General features: G+C 40.0%; 1 protein-coding gene across 2 annotated transcripts in view; it reads left to right on the top strand.

Moving 5' to 3' along the window:
- The window catches only part of TNIP1 (TNFAIP3 interacting protein 1), a 117,704-nt gene extending 111,177 nt beyond the window's left edge, over positions 1-6,527 (top strand). For both annotated transcript variants that reach the window (XM_040345049.1, XM_040345048.1), the window contains one exon: positions 4,786-6,527. In XM_040345049.1, coding sequence (XP_040200983.1) covers positions 4,786-4,829 — 44 coding nt within the window. In that variant the 3' untranslated portion in view covers positions 4,830-6,527. The remainder of the gene's footprint in view (positions 1-4,785) is intronic.
- The last annotated feature ends 10,664 nt before the right edge of the window (positions 6,528-17,191 follow it).

The following is a 17,191-nucleotide window of genomic DNA, read 5'->3' as shown; positions in this document are numbered from 1 at the left end:
TACAGGAGCATTAAGATCTAAGGTGTGCAAAGCCATATACAGTTGTGCTCATAAGTTTACATACCCTGGCAGTATCTATGATTTCCTGGCCATTTTTCAGAGAATATGAATGATAACACAAAAACTTTTCTTTCACTCATGGTTGGTGTTTGCCTGAAGCCATTTATTATCAATCAACTGTGTTTTGAAATCATAATGACTACAAAAAATACACAAATGACCCTGATCAAAAATGTACATACCCTGTTGATTTTGGCCTGATAACATGCACACAAGTTAACACAAAGGGGTTTGAATGGCTATTAAAGGTAACCATCCTCATCTGTGATCTGTTTGCTTGTAATTAGTGTGAGTGTATAAAAGGTTAAAAAGTTTCTGGACTCCTGACAGACCCTTGCATCTTTCATCCAATTCTGCACTGACGTTTCTGGATTCTGAGTCATGGGGAAAGCAAAATAATTGTCAAAGGATCTGTGGGAAAAGGTAGTTGAACTGTATAAAACAGGAAAGGGATATAAAAAGATTTCCAAGGAATTGAGAATGCCAATCAGCAGTGTTTACCCTGGGTTCACACTAGTGCAATTTGGGAACCAGTGCAATTCCATTGCCTGTTCCTGCATCGCTCCTCTCCCACAGGCAGTTCACACTGCCTTCTGAGAACTGCTGCGGGTGTCATTAACTAAGTTAATGACACCCCCAGTTTAGTTCACAGATTGAAGTTGCGAACTGTGAACTCACACAGAAATCAGATCGCATAGGTAAGAACACCCATGTGATCTGATTCTAGTGCAGGGAAAAACAAGTCCCTGCACTATTTTCTGTGCGAGTTCTGCCATATAACTGTATGGCTGAACTTGCATTGCTCAGAGATTGCATGTGATCGGCACCTGTAGTGCGGGTGCGAATCACATGCGATCTCTGAGATTGCGCTAGTGTGAAAATGAGGGGTTCTGTTGAAATCACACCATGGTCAGGTAGACTAACTAGGAATTCAGCTACAACTGCCAGGAAAATTGTTCAGGATGCAAAGAATAACCCACAAATAACTTCAGGTGAAATACAGGACTCTATGAAAATGTGTGGTGTGGCTGTTTCAAGATGCACAATAAGGAGGCATTTGAAGAAAGTTTGGCTGCATGGTCGAGTCGCCAGAAGAAAGCCATTACTACGCAAATGCCACAAAGTATCCCGTTTATAATATGCCAAACAGCACAGAGACAAGCCTCAAACCTTCTGGCACAAAATAATTTGGAGTGATGAGACCAGAATTTGAGCTTTTTGGCTCAACAAGGCCTGAAAGGTACACCATTCCTACTGTGAAACACGGAGGTGGATCGCTGATGTTTTGGGGATGTGTGAGCTACAAAGGCACAGGAAATTTGGTCAAAATTGATGGCAAGATGAATGCAGTATGTTATCAAAAATACTAGAGGAACATTTGCATTCATCAGTCAGAAAGCTGTGCATGGGATGTACTTGGACATTCCAACATGACAATAATCCGAAACACAAGGCCAAGTCAACCTGTCATTGGCTACAACAGAATAAAGTGAAGTTTCTGGAATGGTCATCTTAGTCTCCTGACCTCAATATCATTGAGCCACTCTGGGGAGATCTCAAACGTGCAGTTCATGCAAGACAGCCCAAGAATTTACTGGAATGGGAGACTTTTTGCCAATAGGAATGGGCAGCTTTACCATCTGAGAAGATAAAGAGCCTCATCCACAAATACCACAAAATACTTCAAGCTGTCATTGATGATAAAGGGGGGGCAATACACTGTATTAAGAACTGGGGTATGTAAACTTTTGATCAGGGTCATTTGGGTGGTTTATGTTGTGATTGTGATTTAAAAAGAGTAAACACAGTTGATTTGATAATAAATGGCTTCAGCCAAACACTAACCATGAGTGAAAGAAAAGTTTTTGTGTCGTCATTCATATTCTCAGAAAATGGTCAAGAAATCATAAATTCTGTCAGGGTATGTAAACTTATGAGCACAACTGCAGTTTGTTTTCTTTTTAAAACAGCCACAGCCTGAGTAGAAAAGCCTTTCCCCTCCCAGCATGCTGTTTGCACTTGCCTGAAGTTCAACTTTAACTCTTCCCCATCCCTAACACTTAAAAGAGAAGTGCAGGATAAAAAAAAAAAAACCTACATACTCACCTACTGTAGATGGCTGCAGCATTGATTTGAGTGGCAGCTGTCCCCTGCTGAGTCTACAACAGGAACTGATAAAAGACCGCTGATCACTCAGTTCTCGGGTCCACTCTCAACACAGAGTAGTGGCTGGCTGAGGCTTTCAGCAGCGCACTAAGAAGCTGGGCCAGCTGCTGGTCAGGAATCTGGCGGATCCCATTTTTGTCAGGATCTCTGCAGAGATTGGACTGTCTCTGTGACATCAGCAGACTGTGGTCTTTAGCCCGCTCTCAGCTGAATCTGGGTCACAGGCCATACTTTTCCTTTAAGCAAACCCCTAAAGGGAACCCTTAACACTAGAACATTTTAGAGACTTAACCATTGTGGTGTTACTTGACATATAAAGAGAACCTGTCACTTTTCTCAATAAAGGGAAAGCAACAGTTTCTCCTTTAGGACACACCCACCCACTGATACCTTGTTGTAGTCTCTCAGCTCTATTTTAGAGGGCTAATAAATATTAAATGATCCAGGTATGAGGTAACATGTAAGCTTCTACCCTTTCTCCAATGATGTAGTGCTTGGACACAAGTGTCCAATCGCCAGGCTCGAACACAGACATGTGGGGGAGAGACTAAGGTCATTTACTCTATGTAAGATCTGACACAGGGTTTCCACAGGGACAGATGGTGGTGGTGGTGGGGAAGAGTGCCCTGGAAGATCAAAGTGATTTGACATGCTTAACAGCCCCAACACTTAACCCCTAAAGAGAGACCTTGATCTTTAACCTTTGCCCCCATCGTTTAATTCCTCCACTGCTGCATAGTCGTTCTGTCCTGTACTGTGAAACTTGGCAAGTATGATGAAAAAATTGCTCAACACGAAGATCCTGGTGTTATAAGAGACTATTTCACCTGCAGGAATTCTGTACGTGGGTGTTCATGTTTTGCTGCTCAGATGTGTTTCCAATTCATTTTTTTTAAGGTTCTGGAATGCTTTGTTTCAATTGGCTTGTATTGAGTAGTAACATGTTATGACCATCAATCCTATGCTACTTAATTCTCCTAAATCCAAATACTGAAAGTCTTAGGGCCAGATTCACGTACGATCGCATATCTTTGTGCGGATGTAACGTATCTGATTTACGTTACGCCTCCGCAACTTAGACGGGCAACTGCTGTATTCTCAAAGCACTTGCTCCGTAAGTTGCGGCGGCGTAGCGTAAATCGGCCGGCGTAAGCCCGCCTAATTCAAATTTGGATCAGGGGGGCGTGTTTTATGTAAATATTCTGTGACCCGACGTGATTGACGTTTTTCCCGAACGGCGCATGCGTCGTCCGTGGAATTTCCCAGTGTGCATTGCTCCAAAATACGCCGCAAGGACGTCATTGGTTTCGACGTGAACGTAAATGACGTCCAGCCCCATTCACGGACGACTTACGCAAACGACGTAACTTTTTTAAATTTCGATGCGGGAACGACGGCCATACTTAACATTGTTACGCCGCACTTATGCCACCATATAGCAGGGGTAACTATACGTCGGGAAAAGCCTAACGTAAACGGCGTAACTTTACTGCGTCGGACGGGCGTACGTTCGGGAATTAGCGTAACTAGCTGATTTACATATTTTGACGCGTAAATCAGCTTACACGCCCCTAGCGGCCAGCGTAAAAATGCAGTTAAGATCCGACGGCGTAAGAGACTTACGCCTGTCGGATCTAACAGATATCTATGCGTAACTGATTCTAAGAATCAGGCGCATATATACGACCGGCCGGACGCAGAGATACGACGGCGTATCTGGAGATACGCCGTCGTATCTGGAGATACGCCGTCGTATCTCCATTGAGAATCTGGGCCTTAATCTCTTTCTCTCAGCTGCTGTGTGCCAACACAATATAAAAACGTATACATTCTAGCACTAACATGCATTTGTGCTTTTGCCATGTCTTGACATTATGGGGTTGATTTACTAAAGGCAAATAGAGGGGGTTGATTTACAAAGAGTGTGCACTATGCAAGTGCAGTTGCACTGAGCAAGGACCTTTGCTCCAGAGCTTAGTATTTGAGGTAAATCTTCACTTTGCAAAAAATCGCATGCAAGGAAAATCTAAAAAAACAGCATTTTCGCTTGCACATGATTGTATGAAGGAAGTCGGCTGAGCTCTCCCTCATTTACTAGTTTCCTACGAGCAACTTTACTTGATGAGTTCAACTGCACTTGCAAAGGTTCACAGTCTATTTTCCTTAGTAAATCAACTTCATTGTGTTTTTTTGTGAACAAAGTCTGCCCTATTCTGCTTATGATATGCCTTTATTGCTACTAGCTAATGAAGATGCAATGTAAAAATATAATAAATATATCTCAAAAGTGATCTGTTTTTCCCTAAAATCAAACTTTCTTGTGGCTGCATTTGACCTGTTTTTGAGTCTGATGCCCTTAGACACGACATTTGACTAAAGACTGAACCACTACTTGTAAAAATGATTTTGCCTATGGTCAACCAACCACATTCCAGTCATTTTATGGCACTGATTGATTAGTTAATGTAGGCATTCGACACTTTCCTACAAGTTTCATCTATCCATAGTCCCCCATATTTAATGTGGTTACTATATTCACTTTTTTTTTATTTGTTTTAGATGGTGCCAAGCGAGGAACCCAAAATCCTCAAAGACCAACCTGAGCGGGTAGTATGAAGGCAACAACGCTGATCCACTTTGTTGTGGCACTCCTTTCTTTCTTTGTGTGGGATTATTGCATCCTTTTAGCCATTTTATTGGTACCGCATCCTTTCTGCATGTAGCATTGTTACGTCCTTTTAGCCAGTTCCTGAGCTTACAATGGTTGACATGTTTAGCACTTGGTGGCAGGCAAAGATTGGTCAGAGATCGAATAAAGATGGAGTTATTTCAAAAAGCCTAATAAAATTGGTAACAATGTATCGAACACAATTTGAAAACCTTTACGAGCCTATTCTCTTAGTTCAACCCGTGTATGTTGACACAGACCAGCTAGGCTTAAATAATTACTATATTAATATTTAATTTATCACTAGAATTCCTCTAATTGCCTGTGAAGGCTTTCACTTGAGTGTGTCAGTAAACATGATCTCTACTGTCCCTACCACTCCAGCCTAAACATACCCAGTTTGGACAATATTGTCATACATTAAACAGAGGAAATTGCAGTTGGTACTACAAGGTTAAGAAAAATAAAATATATTAGCAAACACAGGGAATGGATATATTTTGCACTTCTTCACACCCACTTAAAACTTTTAGTGTACACAGAATAAGGGGTGCCATTTTATAGGATGGGGCAGCCCCCTAATTCAACAGGAACTAGTGACATCAGTGAAAGTGTAGTGCATTGCTATCATAGAACCGTATATTGTACGATCTTGTCATAGCAGGGATCCTCTGCAGCCAATATATGTGGTACAGTATGTATAGTCTATATGACAGGTCCATGTGAAACTCCTGATTTTCGTTTCTATTTGATGAGACATACTTGTTTTCCGCATTTCATCCTGTTAGTCTTGCTTAGCAGCAAATAAGAGCTGGCTCCACTTCTACACTGCAGAGGTGGAGCAAAGAGTGATTATGCTATAGTGAATAAGATCTGGATGGTAAGACTAAAAAAAATGCCTATTCTTACAGTTTTTAAAAATTTCTTGGTGATTTTAGTGATGATTTCAATATACTGTTTCAGAGAGGCGGTTGCAACACGCAGATGAGATAAAGAATAGTGGGACATGCACATTGGATATATGATGGATTAGCAAGAGCTGTGCTGTTCAGGACAAATAGAGGATCTTTGTATGTTTAATACTGTAGAAAGCAGAAAGTCAAGGCTTGAAAGATCTTGAAAGGAATGAGTACTTGATGCTCTGCTCCCAAGTCTCATTGCCTGAGATGAGCTATGAGGTAGCAGTTATGCTATTTCATGGGGTTATTAAAGTCAGGAAAGACTTTTGGAGTAAGTGTATGAGGTATGTTCACCTGGTACGGGGGTCTCAGCCAGATCCTGAACACCTTGTGGATTATAACTTTTAGTAGGCTTGGGAAGAATCTGTAGTTCTGTAGAAAGTAATCTGGGTACCACAAGAAGGGCCTCCAATGGGACCAGTGAAAGGCAAGCTAGCAGGCCCCAGTGTGGATTAGTCGATGATGGAGGTTTTTGGACAATAGGAAGTCATCTTTCACCTGGTTTCCCTTGACTGTATGTCTGAGTAATGGGAAGTTTTTCGGTAAAGGAAAATGGTCACTAAATTTGCAGTGTTGCCACTGCTAAACTCTTCTGGAAAAAAAATAGTTTTTTTCAGCCATGCTGATGCTTTGTTTGTTATAGTTTAAGTAACTAAAGCAGGACATGTGTAAAATTCTGACTTGTAGTCGTTAAAAGTAGAACTAAACCCTCCCATCCTTTACCACTAGACATGGCACAACTGTGTAGATTTGCCATGGTGATGCACCTATGATAAGCCACCATTTGAGGGCTTGAACATTGGGTTGTGATCTGACATAAGCAACTATGACCGTTCTCACCGGAGGGATACTTTGAATATAACTTTTTGGGAAATCTTTAAATTGGTGGGTTTAGTTCCGCTTTAGATCCATCTTTATTGCCAGGTAGAAGAAAGTGAAATTGACAAAATGGAACATTTTGACAGATTTTTAGGATATTACCTAAAGACAGGAAGTGGCTAACATATTCTATCACCTCTGACTTTAATTTGCTGTATGTATATTCTGTATTTATGTCTCAGCTGTATTGAGGCAGGACATAGTCAAACAGCTAGCATTTTTTTCGGCTAATGATGGCAGCTTATACAGTATATTTCTTATGTGACTGATGGCACTTTAGAACATGAATAGAAACCATTGTACAACAAATGTATCAGGTGATAATTGATCCATGTATGACACATGAAAGGTTGTATTGGCAGACTGGCCTTGCGTGTGAAAGAGGAGGTTCCAGTTTTTTGTTTACCTCCTCTCTTAAATTGAACAGAGATAAACATTAATTTCTAATACAACCTATGACTGTATTATACATTGAATAATGGGTGTGCAGGTGAGTGGATGGTCATTATATATGATCTGATTGTTTCATTTAACATGATCAGATCCCTGTGTGTGTATATGGACATTTTTCTTATTTTAGATGTGAAATAAGCTGAACAGGAAGTGTTTAATGGGGTGAAAGTTTTCAGTAACAGATACAATAATATTGTATGAGAGAGTCAATATTCATCTATTGTATATGAAGAATGCTGTGGAGACATACTGTACAGTATCACCCAAGCATAATCTGAAGATTCATCTATGCATTTCGATGCCCAGCCTGTGAGAAGACATGTCAATTGCACTAGTAATAAGGCACATGGTGGTGGCCAATTAAACCTGACAGCATCAACCCTGACTATCAGACCTATTTAAGAAAGTCTATTCAGTAGACCAGGGGTCTCCAAACTTTCTAAACAAAGGGCCAGTTTACTGTCCTTCAGACTTTACGAGGGCCGGACAGTGGTCAGTGAAAAGGTCCCAACATTGGGAAAAAATGATGCCCGTTTTTTGTTTCAATAGGAGTAACTGTGCCTCATCATTGGTGTCATTGGGCCCCATTGTTGGTGTCATTGAGAGAAATTGTGCCCCATCTTTGGTATAATTGAAAGGAATTGTGCCCCATCGCTGATGTCATTGGGCTCCATTGTTGGTGTCATTGAGAGAAACTATGCCCCACTGTTGATGTCATTGTGAGGAATTGCCCCCCCCCCATCATTGGTGTCATTGGGAGGAATTGAGCCCCATTGTTGGTGTCTTGGAGAGATATTGTGCTCCATCCTTGGTGTCATTGCAAGAAATTTTGCCCCATCATTGGTATAATTGAGAGGAATTGTGTCCCATTGTTGGAGTCAGTGGGAGGAATTATGCCCCAATGTTAGTATCAGTTGATGAAATAGTGTTCCAAGGGTCGGATAAAAGCAAGCAAAGTGCTGCATCTGGCCCCCGGGCCGCAGTTTGGAGACCACTGCAGTAGACAGTATAACCCCTGGGATAAAAGACGTCTTCTTGGGGAACAACCCTGGGACCTATCTACGACAACCTAATTTCTAGTAGCAACTGTTCAGCTGACAAGACGGATTCAGATTTGTTGCTATGGACAAGAGGACCTTTTCATTTTGACACACTTTTCATACCCTACTGTCATTAATACAGCACTTTCCCTTCCTTCATAAAAGTAAAAATACAAAAACTCAAACTGTTGATAGAAAACTTCTTATTTTTCTACTTACTTTTGCTCCCTTTTGCCGTTTTGTGATTTTTTTTAATTATATAAATAATAATATCTGAAAGATAAGTCGGCACTCATGGGCTTGAATGTTGAGCACTTTTTGATAGAGTTTATTTTTATGTTTTGATGAGCCGAAAGCTTGTCTTCCTCAGGACTTGCACCTTGTCAAAACTTTAAAATAAACTTTACCCTTGAGTGTTCACCGATCAAGCTCCATTAGTGTAACTTTCTCTTTTGGATATGTATCTTATAGTTTGCTGAGCACCCAGGCCCAGTACAAAACACTCTGCTCCTGAGCTTCTGTGAGAAAACTTTTGCAGAGTTTTTTTATTTTATTTGGTAAAGCAAAGACAACTTTTTCCTGAAAGTTTTTCATGGTGGTGACGATTTATTTTTATTCTTCCAGTGCTAGCTGTCTGTAGGGTCATTCTGATCCTATGACTTCAATACTTTTAGTCACTAACCGTGAACAAGTATACAGATAAGAATTCTGACTCTTCTGTAAATTTTCTGATCTTCATACTTGTTCTATGTCAGTCATGGAGTTTATTCTTTCGCACACCATACTGGAATGAGCCATGTGGTTTAGAAGTTACTGACTCACGACTAGTCACAGTATAGGATATGTATAAGAAATGTTGTCAGCACAGCAGCAAATGCAAAGCCCTTCTTTATTGTATGCCTGATGAAGGACCCCAAAGTTGTCTTTCTGTGTAATCATGGAATAAAGAAGAGCTTTGCACTTTAAAATAAGCTTGTTGGTGTGCCGATGACATGACATATCTTATTCATGTTCTGGGTCATAAATATGGAGGCTAAAGGATAAGCATAACCCCTAGACAACTAGCAATGTCAGAAGGGGTTAGCAATGGCAGCCCATACATTTCTCTAACCAAGTAGAAGCCCACAAGTGGAATATGGAGTTGAGGGCCTGATTATCATTCCTCTGTTTAAACTGTTTTGCTACCCTATTAGCCAATAAAGATAGCTTACAGAGAAAAAGTACTTTTGGAGAAAATAATTGGAGAATGACATTTTGGCTGTCGAGTAGTGCAGGCAATTCTTATCAAGACGATTTGATAATTCAAGGCCATTTGTGACCCAAGAAGAGAAAATCACTGCTATCATTTATCTCCAGCTGTGACAGAAACAGAATGACTAAAATGATAAATCGGACAAAAGACACAACATTTGTTGCTGTGCATGGACAGAGAAGAGTTGGCATTTTTATTACATGCCGGAGTGCAGTCAGATTATTTATTGTTAAGACCCATTCACACCATATGTATTGGGCAACATTGCACAATGCAGTCCTTAAATTAAAAGTAATGGCATTTTTTTTAATACTTACCTATGTTGCATCTGTCCCCCCCACCGGTTCTAAAGCCACGTACACATGATCCGAAAATCGTACGATGGGTCGTCCAACTTTTTTCATTTACTTGTCGCAAGTAGAAATTGAATAGGTTACTAAAGTAACGAAAATTCTCGTACGACAGAAAAAAAAAATCGTAAGTGATGTCATGTGTTGTAATGTATTTTCGGATGACAATTGTACTGACCAAACGAAAATCTTACGATCTGGTATGGTACAAGGAAAATTTCCATGCATGTCCGATAAAATAATATCGAAAGAGCTAAAATGATCGGCTCGTCCAGCCCTGTACTAACGATCTGATTATCGGACGATTCTTCCTCGGACTAAATTTTTCGTACAATATTTGGATCGTGTGTACGTGGCATAAGGCTGAGAACCGAGCAATGAAACAATGCTGAGAAGCTAAGCCGGGTGACGGTCAAGGCATGTGGACAGATCCTAACCATGTGGGCAGATCCTAACCATATGGTCACAATCTTTCCTGAGCCTGAGCCTGGACCTGCTCTGTGACGTCAGCCGACAGCGGGCTTCAGCCCCTGATTGTATGCTGAAAAGTCGTCACGGGAGTGCAAAATGATTTAAACTCCTGTGATCCACTGGAGAAATACAGCCAAACAAGCTTTGACTGTACTTTTCCTTTAAGCGCAGACAAGGAAGTTTGCCCTATGTCCTATTGTTCCAGCTCACACCAATACACTGTATTGATGTGCACTGAAAAATGTAGGATAGGATGTATTTTTACACAGAACAGCATATTGCAACATATTACGGTGCATAAAGTTGAATTGTATCTCCTTTGTGCCATTAGGATAAACAGTATGATGCATTGTAGCGTTTCACACTGCCCCTATGCAACATACCTACAAAGCATAATGCTTGCCCAGTTGTGTAATTGGGCCCTTATTCTCTGTGAGTGGTTGCTGTTGGTAGCTGCATGTTATGATTTGTTTGTTTAATATTAAATGCTGAAATTTAGAATTTTGTGTTCCATAATATTTGTTAATATTTGTTTATATTCAGTTACTTATTTTAATACATTTACAATAATTCATGTATGTAATAAAATGTATGTTTGTGAATTCAGTTGTGTTAATAAGTGTACAGTATCCTATCACAAACTAGCTGATACACCTGATTACCTCTGAAAGCCATAAAGGCTTGTATGTTAAATATGTAGTCAAACCTGAAACCAATTTATGTAATGCTTCATTCCAGGTTTGTTAATAAAGTTTTTTTTTTTATACCTAGTGATTGTTGTTCTTTATTATGAAAACGTTCAAACACTCTTGTTCGATAGACAGTGTTGAGAACAGTGGTTCATAGCGATCAATTAAATTTGACCTTTCTAGTCTGACTTCAGCAAAGAGAATTCTGATTGGGTGTCATAGATTACTGCACTTAACGGGTCAGTCCACCCGAAAGTAATATTTTAGTTGGGCATTTATGTATCCTCAAAGTCCTATCTGACTCTCACTGATTCAGAGGGTCATCTCTCCAGGCAACATGTCTGATATGCTTTTTCCATAGAATTTACTTGTCAATTTTTTTTTTTTTTTTTTAACAAAGTAGGTCACTAGATCTTTCATCAACCCTTCCCAATTGCTGATCTTGGGACTGACTTGCAGGATGTGATAACACATGTACTTGGCAAGTTTGGACACACATACCAGGGTCAATTTAGACAAGAGCCAACTAACCTATTAGCATGTCTTCAGAGTTCAGGTGGAAACCCACACAAGCACATGGAGAACATACACACTCATTGAAGGTAGTGTTCTTGCTGAGATTCAAACCAAGGATCTCGTTGTTGCAAGACGTACTGTAAGTGCTTCATACTAAGCCACTGTGCTGTCCAGTTTAGCATCAAGAACTCTCTGCCATACCTTCCCATTCTGTTAGCGCCCAGCTGGAAGTTTTTAGTGTTTTCAATGTTTTTACTTGCATACTCCATCCTATCCTTTCTATTACTGTTATCTATGAATGCTTGGTGCAGAGGGAAGAGCCTGGGTCCGCATAATCGGCACTGACCATCTGTCAATTTATGACTGCTCAAAAGACATGCAAGTTTCAATCCCTTGCACGTGTGATGTAGAAATAGATTGTAATTTTTGCTTTTAGATCTGAAGGAAATCGCATCACATGAACAGAATTGCAGGCATACCTCACTTTTAAGTACACAATGGGGTTTATTTACTAAAACTGGAAAGCACAAAATTAGGCTCACTTCTGCATAAAAAACAATGAGCTTCTAACCCCAGCTTATTCAATTAAGCTTTGGTAATAAAACCTGGAAGCTCATTGGTTTTTATGCAGAAGTGAGACTGATTTTTGGCTTTCCAGCTTTAGTATAAACCCCATTGTATACTTAAAAGTGGGGTATGCCTGTATTGAATTTAATATAGCAGTCAAAAACTATTCTGCCTAAATGAATCTGTTTATGAATGGACATTTGCAACTAATATACAATACAGTAAATACTATAAATGTTGGAAAAATTCTGCATTAAAAGGCCCAGTAAGTATGTGTAGCACCCTTTTAGTTTAGGTGCTAGAATGGAAATAGTTAGACTAGTGTAATTTGCTCTTCTGCCTAACAGTGGGACTAGAGGCAAATCTATCTTCAGCAGATCTGCTTAACAGAATGCTAAGATGTATAAGTTAAAGTGGAGTTCCACCCATTTTTTTTTGTTTGTCTGTGCTGCATGCTCTAATCTCATAGTGTTCATAATGGACAATTTTTATTTAATTTGTTGCTTGTAAATACCTTTATTTTGTAGTCCTTCATTACTTCCTCCTACTTATTTGCCTAGGCTATTTGCAAGGGTTTCTGGGATAGGCATCATGTTTCCCAGTAGTCCTTGCAAACCTGACTGAAACCTATTACATTGCTTGTGCACTGAGCATGTGTGAGATATGCAAAGCTGAAATCCAGGAAGTCATACAGTCTGGCTTCATGATGCCCACACTTAAGATGGCCACGGTCTATGTCTAGATTATAAACTATTTAAATGCTGAAACAACCTAACAAAACGGACCTTAGTTTACAGACTAACTTTACTAGAATACATTAAGCTTGTGTATTACAGGGGTATTTATATTTAAAAAGTGAAATTGTGGGTGGAACTCCCCTTTAAGGCTGATCTTGGCACTGGATTGACAGAAATGCATATCTTGTAAAAGGTAAGTTGGCTTAAACATATGTTTTTTTATTTGTATATTTATCTGTTTGCCTAGAATTCAAGATGTAGGGTCATTCACATAGCACGGTGTGTGTTTATGCACCCAGGAGTGACAGCTTCCATTCAAACACTGGTGGCAACCTGTTAAAAATCAATGACAGGGTGACAAAAGCAGCAGCTGTATGGATCTTCTTGCACATCCATTCCTAGCCTTTACATTCGTGCAGGGACAGACATGCATGTGTACAAGGCTATGCAACTATTCCTGTACAAATGTAAACATTCAGAAATCAATGACAGCAGCGACTGTTTGCATCCTCCTGTGTATCTAACAGACTGCTGGTGGTGGCTGCAAGGAGAGACTATCACTTCTAGGAGCATAAACATATGCTATCCCAAACCAGGCTAGTAATAAACCATAAATGACTTACAGTATGACAGTTGACATAAAAAAATTGCCTTAATTCAAACATAATTGATGTGAAAAATAAAATAAAACAATTGAGAATGATAAATTGATAATGACCAATAAATGTGATTCAAAAAATTCCCTAAAAAGTGACGTCCATAAATAATTGATATTATTGATGGACGTCCGATTCTTAGGCAGTAACTCTCATCCAATGGCGAACATGAATCATCAGCAGATGTACCCGATATATAAAAAATTATAGATGCTCCAAGGTTTGGTAATACACTTACAATGTTGCAGATCAAATAGGCCTTAAAGTCTGGTATGCCGGCTGGTACACAAAACACAGACACCCGTCCTACTGGGAAATCGTATGGAGCTCGAGGTGACGTCAGTACGCCGCTCCACCCGCGGCGTACTGACGTCACCTTGAGCTCCATACGATTCATCTGCTGATGATTCATGTTCGCCATTCGGTGATAGTTACTGCCTAAGAATTGAATTTGTTTTGGCTGTTTTTTGGAGTAAGAATCTTGATTACATGCACATAGTGATCCTCTGTCATAGGGGATCATAGCAAGCTGGTAAGAAGTAATTTCTGCTGATTTGGTGGAGGATTTGTCACGTTTTTGGACACGATGGCTACCAATTTATGGACTTTTTGCACTGAGCAATGGTGTTCATTTTTTTGTGTTCAATAATATCAATTATTTATGAACGTCACTGTTTTGGGAATTTTTTTTAATCATATTTATTGGTCATTATCAATTTATCATTCTCAATTGTTTTATTTTATTTTTCACGACATCATTTATGTTTGAATTAAGACAATTTTTTTATGTCAACTGTCATAAGTCATTTATGGTTTATTACTAGCCTGGTTTGGGTATATATATATATATATATATATATATATATATATATATATATATATATATATATATATATGTGTATATATATATATATACGTATATATATATATATATGTATGTATATATATATATATATGTATATATAATATATATTTTTTTCACAAATGTATTATTTATATCACATAGTTAGGGGGTCAGTGCAATTTTATTTTTCTTTCCATGCTTTTTCTTGTACCTTTTTGTCTACATGTTAATCGCAGCTCCCAATTAAATAGCTGCGACTTGGTTTTGCAGCTATTCTTCTTTTTTAGTACTTTTAGCGCAGTTTTCCAACTTTCTACATAAACAAACATATGCTGCACAAGCATCCACGCCCATGGATGAAATGTTTAGTTAGTATGTGAGTGATCAGACATCATTTCCTTTAGGCTTTTCTAATTCTGCTCTTGCAGTTTATAGGTTACACACACTGCAAGAAAATCAAGCTGAAAGGCTCAACATATGTAGGGATCTGCTGCCTTCTTCTGTCTGTATTTGTAAATAGCTTTTGCCTATTAATTACCGCAGAGTTGGTTGCAGGCAGGTATTTCCTGTCCCTGCTAGTTGGGTCAGAAACCCCAATTGGAGGACTGTGATGTTGTATAACGGGGAGTTTACAGGAAAAAGACACAAAGAACTGAGCCACGTGACCATATACACACAGGTAAGGCTGTATTTCACCCAGACCAGAAGCAGAGACTATTTGTAAAGTTTTCTAATGTTCTAATATTTAACTGCAGCTGATCATAGCTTCTTGAGTGGGTATCTAAATCCTTGTGAAACACTTCTCTGTCCTATTGTTATATTACATGCACAGCGCCACATAGGTCTGTGCTACTGTATGTATGTAGTGGTCAAGTTCCCAGATATTAGTAGGTGAACCTGTATATTGCAATAGAGTTTATGTGCAGCGCCTGTTATTTACGCTAAACCTATTCCTGTCTGGTCTGAGATTCTATAGTTTTAGATCAGGGTTCAAAAACTAGCATAGGCATTCCGCTATTCATCTGAGTTTCTCACTTGAGCTAAGGGAGAGTCAGTTCTCATCTCTCCCAGGCCATGACAGCTGACATTGCCACCTGCGTACCCACAGCGCCTGATTGTAGAGGAAAGCCGGCAGCACTGCAGGGGGGTCTGGGCACACAGGGGGATTTGGATGTGGACAGGGAGGAAGATCGAGATGGAGAGGGGGCAATTACAGGAATGATGCACTTGTGTGTGTCTCCCTCCAGAAGCTGAAAGCTGGTGGGAAGGCAAGGGGGAGAAACTGTCTTTCAGTTGCTAGAGGGAGACGCACACAGTGCATCATTCCTGTAATTGGCCCCCTACCCTGCCGCACTGATCCCCCTCCCTGTCCGGCCCCCCCTGTGTGCCTGGGCCCTCTACATTAGCACTGGCGGTCCTCCCTTATTGGTGGCCCTGGTTAGAAGTCCAGTTGCGTGACAGATTAGAAACCACTAGGGACTAAGATGCATAGTTGATTCTTAGTTTCTGCTGGTGAGAATCTGCGTTCCAGGTTGGTTGAACAATGATTGGATGATCTTCCCATTACCTCCTGATCTTGTCTTCAGGTCTCTGACTCAAAGATGGACTGTACATCTCGATCATTCTCACAGACCCATGCAACTAAGTTTGGCCACAACATTTATTTGGAAGTATCTATGCACGATTCTGCCAGGACTTGTTGGATCCTTTCTGATAATGCATGTTTGTGCATTGGATATTTACACTATTATTTATCTTTTCTTATATAAAGCTTGTAGAATTTCCATACTGATGTACATCTATGTGCTAATGGTTGATGTTATATGCTGGTTGCAGTAGTTTCTCTTCTCCCAATTACTTAATTACTGCTTAAATTGCTAATTTACCAGGAAGGTAATCCCCTCTGTTCACAGAGGTCCTGCCAACCTTGTTATCAAATCCAGCCATTCACATAGCGAATGTTCCGGATCTCTTATTTACCTACAGTGAGAGCCGGTTCACACTAGGGCGACTCGTCAGGCGGCTCAGCCGCCTGACAAGTCGGGTCCCATTCTATGCAATAGAACCGTTCTAATAGGAGCGACGCAAGTCGCTCCGACTTAGAAAAAGGTTCTTGTACGACTTCGGGGGCGATTTGCATTGACTTCTATACAGAAGTCATTTTGCTAATCGCCTCTGAAGTCGTCTTCAGGACGACTTGCAGAGTCGCCCCCGAAGTCGTGCCACTGCAGTGTGAACCGGCTCAGGTCTAATGGGTTTTATTCACATAGATATTATTTTCACCCACTTCTTATCAAATGTTTGATAATTTACATCAAAAAACATTTGAGAAGTTAAAGTGGTCTTAATGGAAACTGATGAAGGTCCCACTATCCAACATGAATTGAACAAAACCAGAGTGTTGTAAACACAGATAAACCATGAAATGAACTATACAATGTGATTTTTAAGGTGCATGACCTCAGTAAATAGCACAAGGGATGTGGTGCCACTTGATGTGCTATTATTGAGGTCATGCATCTTAAAAATTCCCATTGTGTAGTTCTTATGGTTTATTGCTTTTTAAAGCAAAGTGTTACCATTTGTTAGATATACTGTCCAAAGGTTTTTGGTAATTGGTGTTGTGAGCACAGATTAAGGAGGAATAACATACTACACATGTCTGCTTATGAGCTGCCAAATATAACTTTCATCTGAAAGACAGAAGGAAGGCCATTGGAAGAACTTCAGCTAGATCCTTACATGAAGCCCGCATCTATCACTTTGCACAAAAGAATGTGAGTCAGTTTGCACCAGTTCACATATATTCTGTGCGTGAAATGCAGCGAATTCTGAGCATTTCCCGCATTGAACTTGCACTCTGACAACGGTGGCAGATTGCATG

Source organism: Rana temporaria, chromosome 3, assembly GCF_905171775.1.
Source record: "Rana temporaria chromosome 3, aRanTem1.1, whole genome shotgun sequence".
In the NCBI taxonomy this organism is placed as follows: Eukaryota; Metazoa; Chordata; class Amphibia; order Anura; family Ranidae; genus Rana; species Rana temporaria.
Note: the sequence above shows the minus strand (reverse complement) of the source record. Positions and strands in the feature narration are given on the sequence as shown.